General features: G+C 41.4%; 1 protein-coding gene across 6 annotated transcripts in view; it reads left to right on the forward strand.

Moving 5' to 3' along the window:
- The window catches only part of elavl4 (ELAV like neuron-specific RNA binding protein 4), an 80960-nt gene that overhangs the window by 59900 nt on the left and 8147 nt on the right, over positions 1-12913 (forward strand). For 5 of the 6 annotated variants that reach the window (XM_085447247.1, XM_085447246.1, XM_085447243.1 and 2 more), the window contains one exon: positions 6955-7190. In XM_085447247.1, the coding sequence (XP_085303373.1) occupies positions 6955-7190 (236 nt within the window). The remainder of the gene's footprint in view (positions 1-6954; positions 7191-12913) is intronic. The other variant, XM_085447241.1, reaches the window with a different exon arrangement.

Below are 12913 nucleotides of genomic sequence, written 5' to 3' on the forward strand. Positions count from 1 at the left end.
TTTGGTTCAATGAGTGGATCGCTGTCCTGTTAGCCAGCCGCAGGATGTCCTGATGTCGGTTTTGTCACGGTGACACCTCAAAAAAAAAGTCCTCAAAACTTTAGTCTTCCTGGCTTTAGGGGCATATTGATAGAGCGTCGTTACAGTGCAGCACCTTGAAGTCTCGGTGCAGGTCGACAGTGAATTATCAGCGTTTTTCTAAAATTCAATTCACTCAGTGATTCACTCTTTCTGCTAAACCGGGGATGGATTTGAAACACACCCTTACCCTGCTGATGTAAACTACATCAGAGAGATGCTGCATAGAGCTGCTGAAGTAACGAATGTTCTGCAGTGACCATCGGCAGATGGGCTGATGATCTCCAGCTCCTGCTCAGCTAAATTGGGAACATGAAGTCTGTTCTGTAAATGACCCTCCTCATCAACAGGATGCACCCTGCAGTCACTCTTCTGTTCTTGAAGACATGAAGGAACTTTAACACTGTTAGCATCATTCGTGGACAGAGATGGCTGAAGCAAAATTCACCAAAACTGGCAAATTGCCCCAAAGACTCAGGGCGCGAACGCAACATTGACTCGACAAGGGTATCTCTCCATCTCTCCCCCTTCCTCTGTCTATCGATTTCTTCTGAATGGATAAGCATATTGTCTCTTTATCAGCCCGCATAGCGCCAGATTCCCCCTCCCGCCTTTCTGTCTAACCTTCGGGGAAGGCGGTCAGGCCGTGATTTTATGTTCTGACAGCTGATTTGAGCTAGCCTCAAACACACCAATCTGAAACACATGCAATATCGGAGACCTCTTTGGTTCAATAGCTGGCTATTCTTAGGTCTTCATCTCATATGCACACAGAGGTCAATGCTTACCTGATCAATGACTGCAAATACAATTGATCCGGAGACACAGCTTTTTCAAATGACAGCCCTAATGTGAAACTAAATTGCTGCTCTTTGTGTGTAAGGACCGACTGTAAAAAGGCTGATGCCACATTTCCCTTTGTGTGGGATGGAAGGAGGTAATGGAGAAAAGATTCCCATGGTAACAAGTAGCAAGCATTAATTCTGTCATATAACTCGTGATGGGGATTGCCTGTGATGCTAATAGGTGCATCTTGCACGCACAATGAAATTATATGTAATATTTAGTGAAAGTTGTATGATAGGCAGCAAAAAGAAGCATTAAACTGAGAATGTATAAAAGCTTTTTTCGACAGGCAGCATCACAAATATGCAATGCTAGAGTTGAAATTAGGTTTATGGAGGTATTAAAAGTCTGACCACGTTCAGTGTGCATAATGCTGCACAGAACAGGACCTGTTTAGCCAAAATTATATTTTAATCAGAGCTATTTTCGTTTTACCTGAAACACCCTTTTTGCCGGTGACTTTGGAAAGGAAGCCAGAAAGAGTGCAGTTGTTGCCCCCTGTAAGGTGACATTTTTAGATCAGAAAAAGAGAGAAAAAACAACAACAAGAGAAACAAGAAAGATTTAATTTTATTGTCTCACAATTTGTGATCAGACGGGCTCAACCGTTTTGAAAATGCGCTCCCAGAAGGTCATAACCGAACGTTTTTATGTTTTCAGATGCATAGATGTGATGCGTGGAATTACTCTGCAGCAGTCTGGAGTTGGTTGCTCATGATATAAACACAGTACTCGCGGTGCATATGCTTAAAACGCTTTAGCGCAGCCCATTTCTATTTAGAAGCTGCAGACCGAACACATAATATATTTCCCCTGCTGCCATTAGATCGCTGTAAGCATTTAGTCAACTGGAGAAAAGCTTTTAGAGCTGTTGTTGATGTGGGGAGTGATAAAAGCCATCAAGTAACCTAGAGTACAAACGTGCTTTACACTGGCGTCATCTCTGCAGTTAGATTGAACTTGTAATTTTGGTCTTGATTTAAATGTAAATATTAATTTGTGGTCTTCAGCTTTATTCTGTAGTTTGCAGTTACAGCCTAAACTTCAGCTTTGCTTGTCTTTCCAGTCAGTGCCTCATTTGCGAGGAGGACGACTGCTTAGTTCCCATTTTTGATCCGTTCTTCTCATACCTGTTGTAATGCACAAGTAAATATAGTACTTGTGCATTACAACAATACCTTTTTTCCTCAAAGGAACTGCCCTTTCTCTGCACAGTTAGTATGTTCTCTCCTCTACTGACTTGAATAATGAATGTTCCTCTACAGACTGACACCACACTGATTCCCTGTTCTCTGTCTGTCCAATAGCAGAGAACAGAACGGTCAAGGTGATATGAGCAGAGAGCTTCTTCCTGTAGATGGGATGACTGCAGCCTTGACTCATGCTATCATCTCACATCTCTCTGCCTCGAGTTTGTTTTTCCTGTAATCTTTCGAGTGCGTTCCATCTCTGTGATAGTCGACACACACGCACACAAAACCACATATAGATATGCACATCAATACATGCGTACGCACACACCAGACAGATGGTTGGAGCTCTGCTCTGACAGAGGCCAAATCACAGGGCACCTCCACTCTTCAAAGTCTCTGAGCCTCTCTTCTCACTGCTTTTTTAAATGCCATCTGTACCCAGGCAAACTAATGCTACTTAAAACAAGGACATTGCATTTTTTTTCCCCTGCCTCTAATTAGAAGCCAGTAGGAAGTTTCTTTCTGTCTCTGCCATATTAAAAATCTCTTGGAAAGGCAAGTCTAATAATTTGATACTCTTGGCACACAATTGTACGTCAAATAAAAATAAAAGGAGGGGAGATGGGAAAACAGAACACTGGAAAACAACAAGATTTTGCGTATGCATGCGAGCACTGGTGCATGCATCTGCCAGAGTGGGCCTGCTTACAAGAATACATTGTGCTAGATGGATGTGTGTGAGAGACAGAGAGCTAGAGAAAGAGAGAGAAATTCTGTATGTGTGTGTGTGTGTGTTTCATTATCCAGCAGCCAGGTTTCTCACCTCACTTTTTTCTGGTCCCTCAGAGGAGCAGTCATTTCTCTCTGTCAGTCAGTCAGTGTTTGGGGAAATGATAGTGGGTTTTAGAGAAAGAGTGGCTTTGTTTGGGAAGGAGCAAGCAAGAATAGCACTGTTTCCTTTCATCATCATCCTTTTTCTGTCACCTCCTAACATTCTCCTCTATTACCTTTTCTCCTTTTGTCCTTTCCTTCCTTACTTCTCATCCCCCCCTCTTTCCCTTTCTCCTTTTCATTCCGGTCTTGCCCATCCCCACGCCAAGCGCTCGCTTCTCATCCCCCATCCTCACTCCTTCTGTTTCCCCCTCCCCGGACTGAGGCAGCGTGTTATTAGTAAGGCAGCCAATGTGCCTGTCGGTGTGTGTTAGAGAGAGATAAGCACAGGTAGAGAGAGTTACATAAGCCTCTGTTGATTACTGTGGAGGAGAGGGAGAGCAAAAAAAGAGAGTAAGAGGTGAGAGAGAGTGAGAAAGACCGATTGGTATACCTTAGTAAGTACATTGTGCTCTAATGTTGCCTGTATGGCTGGCTGGTGGGTGATAAGTAGGCCTAGGCTTCTGGGGCTGGTTGAAAGGACAGTCATTAGGTTGGACTTCGTAGACTGGCAGCTTGCTTCATAGATTGCGAGTTTGTTTTTGTTACTCTGTTTAACCGGAGACAAATAAACCTTTCTCAAGGTTTATTACATTAATATGGCATGACAGAGTGGTAAAAACAGAACAGGTGCATGGATTTAAGAAGCTGTTTTTATCTTTCTTAAAAATACCTGCATTGTTTTTCAAGGCTCGTTATATTCTACCAATTTTCACCAAGGAGCAAAACCGGTAAAGAAGCAATGCTGCTACGTATTATCTGCAGCTTGTTCGCCAGTATTCTCTACAAAAGTTAACATTTTAACGATCCGTGCTATTTGATTGGATCGTCTTTCTTTCCTATCATAAACACGGGCATTGTATTTTATTTTGACCAAATCCTAAATGTGCCATACTGCTGCAGTAAGTACTAACTAGCTTTCCAGCATGTATTAATCAATTGCTGAATATAATCCCCAACAATTACAATCTTTTAGTCCTCTCTTAGTAACACTTTCTAAAAACTGCAGAGCTCTGCTGTTTTAGGAAAATGCTCAGTGCTTTATTATATATTTGTGACGCAAACCCTGGAAGAAATGGGCTTGGGGCTCTGTGTCACAGTCGGGGTGGGAAGGTTGAAAGCTACAAGAGACTTTGGGTATTTTTTAATTAAATTTTCTGAAATAAGGAAATCAGAGAAATGTAATCTTTATCATTTCACGAGGCGGTGGAGATCTAACAGATGTTGAAGTGAAGGCGGTCTCACTGCAACAGTAATTGGATTCAGAATGCATTTCACATATTGACACCCCAATGGGATGTTGGGTGAACTTCGTGACGTGGCAGTACTTTCACTATTAGACGCACTGAGGAATTATGAGAACTCTAAATTTTAAGGCTTGTCAATATTTTTGCTGTGAATGTCGCAAAACCCATTCATTCTGTTTCATTACATGATCTGTGAGCATTCTTGACTGAACAGAGCCAACAGGCACAAGTACAGCATGTGCACACATTTTGCTCAGTAGAATTATGGGTGATGAGGTTTCCTGCCAACCAACCTTTCTCACCTACTTACAATGCTACTGTGCAACCTCAAGGACAAGAGAAGCTGGTGCATACATAAAACAAACAGAATACACACACACACACAAATCTTTTCTCTGTCTCGCTATCATATAAACACTGCGGTTTGGTCACACTCCATCGAAAATGGTCATGGACACCTCCAGTCCTCTTTCCGCACTTCATTCTTAATAGCACCTCTTCAAGTCATCACATAAGTATGTGCGTGCACACGTGAATGGGTGTTTGTGTGTTTGTGTCGGGCCTTCATCTGTATGCCAAGCGTTTGTCTGGAGGCCCTCCAGCAAGAACCGGCTTAGAAGGAGCTCAAGGCCAAACAAGTGTGAGGATTAAAGGACGAATAGAGTCCTCTCTTCTGCACTCATCTCAGTGGAGGAAGTGAATGAGCAGTGCTCTCGTCTTTCTTAACTACCGCTGAGGTGCCCTTGAGCAAGGCTCTCGGAGTTGCCAAGCGCCTTATAGAAAAGTAGGGTTATTGCAGTTATCAAAGTAAACTAAGGCATTGGGGATATTTAAATGCCCAGCGTCCATTAGCGAAAAACTGTTATTTACTATACCTCAGAAACAAACGCACTGTTCCCCACTTTTCACACAACATATGCATGAAAACAACTGTAATATGTAAAGAAAGCTGTAGGAACAACAGAGGCTGTTGTTTACACTATGTACATCCCATTAGAATTGCTCGTTTTCCTGCTTCTATCAAGCTAATTAAAATGTGCAGGTACAGAGTTGGCACAAATGGAAATAAGGGAAGAGAATTTGTGAAAGGCTGTCTGGGGAGAGGGAGGTAGAAAGGTTAAAAAATGAGAATTTAAAAAAACATTTTTATGAAGTAAGAGTTAATGAGTTCAACCACCAGACATAAAGAAAATGCTGTGGTTCAAATCGGTAAAGATTCTGAGGTAAGAGGTTTCTTTGTGTATAAGTTCTAAAGTCAGAAAGTTGTTGCTTATATAGTTTAAAAAAAAACTTTTCAGAAAAAGTAAACAAATTATGTTAGACTACAGAGAGCAAATTAGTTTTGAAAATTATTTTTATATTGCCATTCTTTCACAAGTCATGTTTCTGCTGCTGCAAAAGGACACTGATCACCACAGTTTGCAGTAATTGAGCTCCTTTTGTTGTGGTGACAGTTAAGAAAATACTTCCAGCACGGTATTTGAAAGAGGCAAGAAAATTGCAGAGAATATGCAAATCAGTTACCTGAAGAAAAATAAAAATAGAGAAAGAGACAGAGAGAGAGGGAAAAGCACAATGCTGTAAATCCAGAGTACAGTCACATTTATGTATTGGTTTAAATGTTTAAACTGGATTTCACCTTATTAGAAGATAAGTAATTTTTAATGAATGGTTTGCTTTCGTAGAGCGTTTTTATCTTTCTGCTTGGCTGGAAAGTAAATAACCTTCTGGTGCTCGTCTTTGGAGAAAAGAAAAGAACAAAAGGAGTGAGATGGTCAAGGTGCTTAACAGAATGAGAATTCAGGGGAGCGAGTACCATGAGACGAGCCAACAGGAAGTAGCGGGCTGGCATGAACAAAATGTGGAATAACAATAAGGAGTGCCTTTTAAGTGTGTGAGAGAGACTGCACACAATGATGCTCATACACAACATTCCCCTCTTCCTTACTTCCTCTCTTTTATTCAGCCTCAGTCACATAGACATGCCTGTGTGCACACAGTATTATGTAAATAGTCTCTTCGGCAGAGTGCTGCTGTCACTGCGCGAGCATCCTCTGGGCCATGCAGGCAGCCTCATTAAAACAAGGCACAGCATCCGTTAATAGATACACATATGTACACATATACGCATGTACATGTACACGTATAGAGATGCACACTTCTTAATACGCACAATGCACCAGTAAAGGACCCACCAGGGGAGCTTCCCTAAATGTTCCTCTCAGGTGGCAGTCAAAAATATCGCCACGGAAACAGCTCAAATGTCACGGAGAGCGGTGCATGAGGAGGGCGTGCAGGGGTGACTGCGACTGGAATGAGCGTAAGAAAAGACGTGACTTTGTGGCTTTAAACACCCTCTGGGTCAGTGCCACAGTGTGTGTAGCTGGTGTGTATGTGTGGGTATGGCTGTATTTGTGTTACTGTTAGAGTACAAAGCCATTTGCATTAAAAATACTTTACAATTTATTACTTTTTTTGCTTCTTTTACACTGTGGAGCATGATGTCATTGTTTATTTGTGTGGGATCTTTAAATAGGAGTAATCATGTGCAAAAGTAAGAGTGCTACTCAGCAGCACAGACATCTTTTAAATATATAGACAGTAAACCTTTGTCTGATACCTGTAAAGTAAAAGGGGCCCCTGTTTGTTTCTGATCTGCTGGCCCCGCAGGTGGCTCCAGAGGTGTTGGCTTTATCCGCTTTGATAAGAGGATAGAGGCTGAGGAGGCCATCAAGGGCCTGAATGGCCAGAAGCCATCGGGCGCTGCCGAGCCTATAACGGTCAAATTCGCCAACAACCCCAGCCAGAAGACCAGCCAAGCTCTTCTGTCACAACTCTACCAGTCACCTAATCGCCGATACCCTGGCCCCCTTCACCACCAGGCTCAGAGGTTCAGGTGAGTACAGGGGCAGGAGGACGACAGAGGAGAAGGTGGGGAGGGGAGGCTTTTAGGTAGTTTCGACACAATCGTTACTTATATCTCTATATGTGATGTGTCTAATGCAGAGTTTCCAAACCTTTGGCGCTGACCCAGTATTAAATCTTTACTATTAATTTGACGAGCCCAGGAAATTTCCAGTTGAAGTGGAGTGGCTGGTCCACTGTTCAGTAATTTTGAAAGCAGCCTTGCAGACAGTAGGTTGTCCTTGAACAGCCAGTATGAGCAGCCTGATTTTTTTGTCAGAGACATCGCGTGATGAGCCATTTGGGGTGCGCCTGGTTCCAAAAGTAAACGTCTTTCTCGGACCATTTCCCAGTCTCATTTAATTAACGTGATTATGTTACATGAGTCACTGTTGGAGCACTATTAAGGACGGACGCAAGATGCTCCAAAGTACAAAAGAGCAACAGCAGCATTATAAAAGACCTTTTTAATGAAAATCCGAAAGGATCCAAATGTGTCCACATAAGAACGCAAGTTTGATGTTATCTACAACCTTGTATGAACTCAAATTAATTCACTTTCAGTTAAACTTCAGGTAAATTTTTGAAACAATTGGAAGCCTGAGACAGCGGGCATCTGCTATAAAGTGATGAAAAGCACAATTTCTTAGAAAGAAAGCTAATTTAAAGTGATAGCTATAACATAACAGCATCATGATCTTGTTGCAGAGTCTTTTGTATCTAATTTGACCAAAAAAATGCATTAAAAGAAAAAGTAATAATAAAATAACAGGATTTCAGAGACTGAAACATACTTCCTAGAACCAGTGGCACCTCCTCCTTCCAGGCTCTTTTTCAGAGATGTTTTAAAGTAGCAAATTGAAAACAAAGTGTAGACATAAGATAATCAACAACATGATTGGGCCATCTGCTCACAAGGTTGGGAATCTCAAGTTGAATGTCATCTGCTTATGTAGAAATTAAGGAAAACAAGTAAAGTATTTACTAGAAAGCTTCACAAACAGCCATGCTTTGTGTATCGCACAATCTGAAACTAAAATAATTTGATTTAATGTTTACTGATCAGCTATCAGTCTTAAACTTCATACAGATTTTTCTTGGTCAACGTGAAACTCAGTGCATTCAATTTAGGAAACATGTCTACTCCAAACAACAGGCCTGATTTGGAAAACACGCACCAAGTGTCCATCATTATACAAAGTTAGATACCTCATTGGCCATTGCTTTATGTAGCCGTTATATGTCCGTGTGTCCGAGGACTGCAGCCTTTTGCCAAAATGATTGTTTGCAATGCAATCAGGTGTTATAATTATTCGTGCTCTCTGGATCAGGTGTTACCCTACATTTAGAAATTTAGGTGTCATATTTGTGGTTTGACATGTCTGAAAGGGCATGAATTTCATTTCGTGAAATTCAGTTTGCCATGCAGCGAGCAAAGATTAACTTTCCAGATACTCTTATTCATATCAGTCTGCTCAGCTTTTGCAAGTGCTATAAGGCCGACTGCTCTGCTTTGTTTTTAAAATTTTATTTCTTTAATTGTTTTATTAATGAAGTAGGAAGGTATTTTTTTGTTCTACACACTTAAGTCATGATAAGTACATCAAGTCACTTCCTCCATGTCCACAGGCTGGACAGTTACCATTAAACAAACCATACTGCAGATATTGTTAATCTTAAATTAGAATAGAATATGAGTATGTTGTTGCAGTAACATATATGCTAAAGAATTGTGAACACTTGGGCTCTATAGCATTGTGATGCCGTGGTTAGCACTGTTGCCAGAGGGTCAAATCCCTACTGGGGATGCACCAAAAATTAGCCGACCCCCTTTGAGCAAGCACCTGGCAACAGTGGGAATGAAAAACTCCCTTTTAACAGGATGTAACCTCCGACACAACCAAGCTCAGGGAGGGGCGGTCATCTTCCATGACCAGTTGGGTGTGGCGGGTGGAAAACAGGACAAAAAACACACTGTAGAAGAGAGGCAGAGATTAATAATAAAGTTTGAATGCTGTCTCCAGGTCCTTTAGCTTCCTCCCACATTCCAACGACATGCATGGGTTAGACAAGGTGTTTCGAATATTGCTGGGTTTTTACCATGTAAAGCACTTTGAGGCAACTGTTGTTGTGAATTTCTCACTATATAAATAAAACTGAACTAAACTGATGGACTGGCTCTAGCTCCCTTCGACCTTGAGTTGAATAAGTGGAAGAAGATGAGAAAGAGTCAGAGGTTTCCTGTCTTTGATAAGCTTCATTCTTTTCAACTTTACACACGCTTGAGTAACAGTTGGACATGTTGAATGCGATTCAGTATCGAGTATCATGTTTAATTTCTCACACCTTTAACGAAGCAGATTTTATGAAAACGGGTTCAGAATTAAGTCATTTCTATAGTTTGTTTACTAGCAGATCCTGACTGGTCCAGCATGAGAACTACCCAGACACACATCAAATCACAAACACAATATCTGTGTTTCTATATCTATGGTAACACTTATATTCAGAGAGCATGAGTCACCCCAGTGTCTGTGTTACAACAATGCTGCACTTTCTCTCCTGTGAACAGTCATTTGGCAAAAGCATCCTCTGAACAACAGGTGTGAGCATTGCACCTGGTGCAGGTGTCCGTAAGTCAGCGAGAGCTCTGCGTGGGTCCACCCAGATCAGAGAGGAACTGTTCATAAGAGACTGTGGGGTTCTGTCATTCACAACTACATGTTTCCCCTCATTTCATCATGCTGCCATCGTGTCGATGCTTCCAGGCATATTCAGGCCTGGGCAAAAACACATATTAGGAATATCTTTTTTTTTTCCCATAATTTTTGCAAAACAAAAAGATACATTTTTACTGTTAGGTATTGTCCTTTAATTTTACACTCATTCTGCACGATGTTGTCCACTGTTTTGGACCGAAAGCTATCACCCCTACCAGACATGAAAGACATGAAATACTATAAATACTGCATGAGTCTGTGACTGCATTACAAGCTGACATTATTCAAGAGACTGAGGCCTTAAATCCAGTCAGCAGAGGGCCAGTTAAAACAAATCATTACAAAATGAATATCAGGATTTAAATTTTAACCCCATTTCAGCTTCCCAAAATTAATGTTATCTTCATGTCTTTAAAAAATGTTTTTGCCCAGGTCAGTAATCTTAACACCAACTTAATATACAGTAGTTCGTACACTGTGTGGCATCCTACCCAGTCATATGCTGTCATTAAAGACCCAAACATCATCATATTATGGCACCTAGAGGTAGTTTGAGCGTACTCCTTAAGCTCAAGTTACCTTTCACCTGAGTAACCAATAAGAAAACAGAAACAGCACACTATCATATTATCCAACAAGAATGTTTTAGAACTGAAGACAGAATATGTGCTTACACAATTTCCTCTCTTTCAATAACACTAAGCCGGTCGTGCTGTTTACTCTCCATCAAAGTCAGAGCTTGGAAGGTATTTTTCTTCTGGAGCAGCTTCCCTGGTGTGACACCTGAGCGATGTAGCGTGGCTGTGTGTCTGTGATACGCCAAGCCAATTTACAGGCTCTGCAGGAGAGCTGTCGCTTCTCATCACAACTCACAACCACAGTACACTTCCTTACCGTGTCCCTGTGTTCCTGCTCTCTGCTCCCGAGCCCTTTGCTAAAATCCTTAACACTTAAAAGTTATAAATGGGGTTGATATGTGTGGTTTCCAATTTTTTAACAAAATTTAAGAAGGACTAAGGATGAAAAACTGCATTTATTCAGAGCCGATCTCTTGTTTTGCTTACTTCCAACTATTTTTGAAGTTAGACACATTTTATGTGCACCTAGCAACGAGTACTGGAAATAAAATCCACCATAGATGCTAAAGTTGTTTTAGATAGTAAGAATGTTGTTTAGGAGACCCAAGTTTTTAATAAATCGTCTTGGCACAGTACAATCCTGCTGCAGCGATAATTACATCTGTCCTGTGTGAGTAAATCATGTGGGCCTGCCGTAACGCAAGCTAATGTATAATGTGCTCGTACGGTCCCTCTCCAAGACGGCAAACATAATCGACTCAAGCACAATACGCGAAGCCCTAGATCCCCGCTTGCTTCCAATCCTCTGTCGTTAACTAATGGTACTAATTAGCAAATTAGCCTTATTATATCCAGGGCAGGAGCCAATTTTAATTGAACAGATTTTTGTTTCAAAAAGGAAAAGACAAAAACGCCCATTCCACCATTAACATGCATTGACAGACAGCACAAAAGCCCTATTGTTTGCATCCAGCTTGGAGAGGCAGCGTGAAAAGCTGGCAGAGTGTTTGCGTGGCGAGCTTGCATCAGCGTGGATTCGTACATGTTTGAGAGAAAGGAGAGCGAGAGAGTGTGTTAGCAGCAGGTTGTTTTGTTGTGGCCCAACGGCCCATCGGCCAGCAGATGTCTTCATGCTCCCGAGCCTGGAGCGCCTCTCCTCTGAGCATCCTCTCCAATTGACTCATTTACCCACAAAGCAGGCTGCTCGTTCCCTCCCCACGTAATGAGCTAATTACTGTTTTAATGATTCCGTATATCCTTTTCTCCACTTTTGTTCTTTGTTTTAGGGCTGCTTTTGTACTGCTTGGTAATTTTAAGTGAGAACAGTGCTACAGTGCAGACACACCATGAAGCCAAGCAATAAGCAGGTCTATCATTTACCCAGAAGGTTTATGTAAACTGTGAAAAGGTTATGTAATTTACCTCCAATGAGGGGTTTCAATGTAGGTCACCACATTATCAATTTATTTACAAAATTGAGCAGTTCCCTCAGAAGATTATGTCTTGAAATTAATTTGTGAAATTAATATTTTTGAACACAGGTTAGTACAATGTTGCAGTGTTTTTCATTTATAAGAGAATTAGCTACAATTACCTGGCATCCTGGTGTTAAATTGTCCCTGATTAGAAAATTACTAATCTGTTATCTCTAACAGGCAGAGTAAATTTCATTTAACCTGATTAATACAAATAGTACTGTGATTATTATTATTAATATGCAAGATATTTACTACAAGGCTGCACAACTGCTTAAATAATCAGGATGTGTGTGTGTGATATAGGCTATATTTCAAGGCAGTGATAACGTTGCCTTGAAATATAGATTATTGAAATTTAACATTCTTTAAAATGTGCACCGCATAGAAGATTGTGTGCCTGTGTGAGTTCCTGTTTTTGCAAGGAAGCAAGAGAAAAGGAGAAACAACCCTGACAGTCGAGTCAAAGTCAGAGAGTTTGTAGTGTTTTCAAGAGGAACGAGGCGTCGCTGGCCAGCTGTTGCTCAATAAGCCGTTGCCCCTGTCCATTAGGCCAGAGGAGTTAATAAGACATGAGACAGGCCAGACCCAAGTGAGGAATGAAGGTCATTGAGTCACTAAGCAGGCTGCATCCATCCAAGAGGGCCAACGTTTCATACAGCCCACAGGTTTCCGAAGCCCAGCTCACAGACAGACACACAAAGCCTGCCTGGTTCTTAAACAACACACAAATAGTAGTTCACCCCAGATGACTGCAATGGCTGTAGCTCGCAGGCAGAAATTATTACGAAAGCAGAACATCTCCCCAAATCTAACCCTTTTAGACAGAGCACACCCTCTGACTAACACGCTGCCATTCCACCCGACCTGTTAGCACTTAACAGGTTGACCCCAGCCACAAAGACAGCATTCACAATTTCACGCCTAGTTTAACATTCAGTT

The sequence above is a fragment of the Copadichromis virginalis genome, linkage group LG23, assembly GCF_057382275.1.
Source record: "Copadichromis virginalis isolate Kocher_CV1m ecotype Utaka linkage group LG23, C_Virginalis_male_GT1.1, whole genome shotgun sequence".
In the NCBI taxonomy this organism is placed as follows: Eukaryota; Metazoa; Chordata; class Actinopteri; order Cichliformes; family Cichlidae; genus Copadichromis; species Copadichromis virginalis.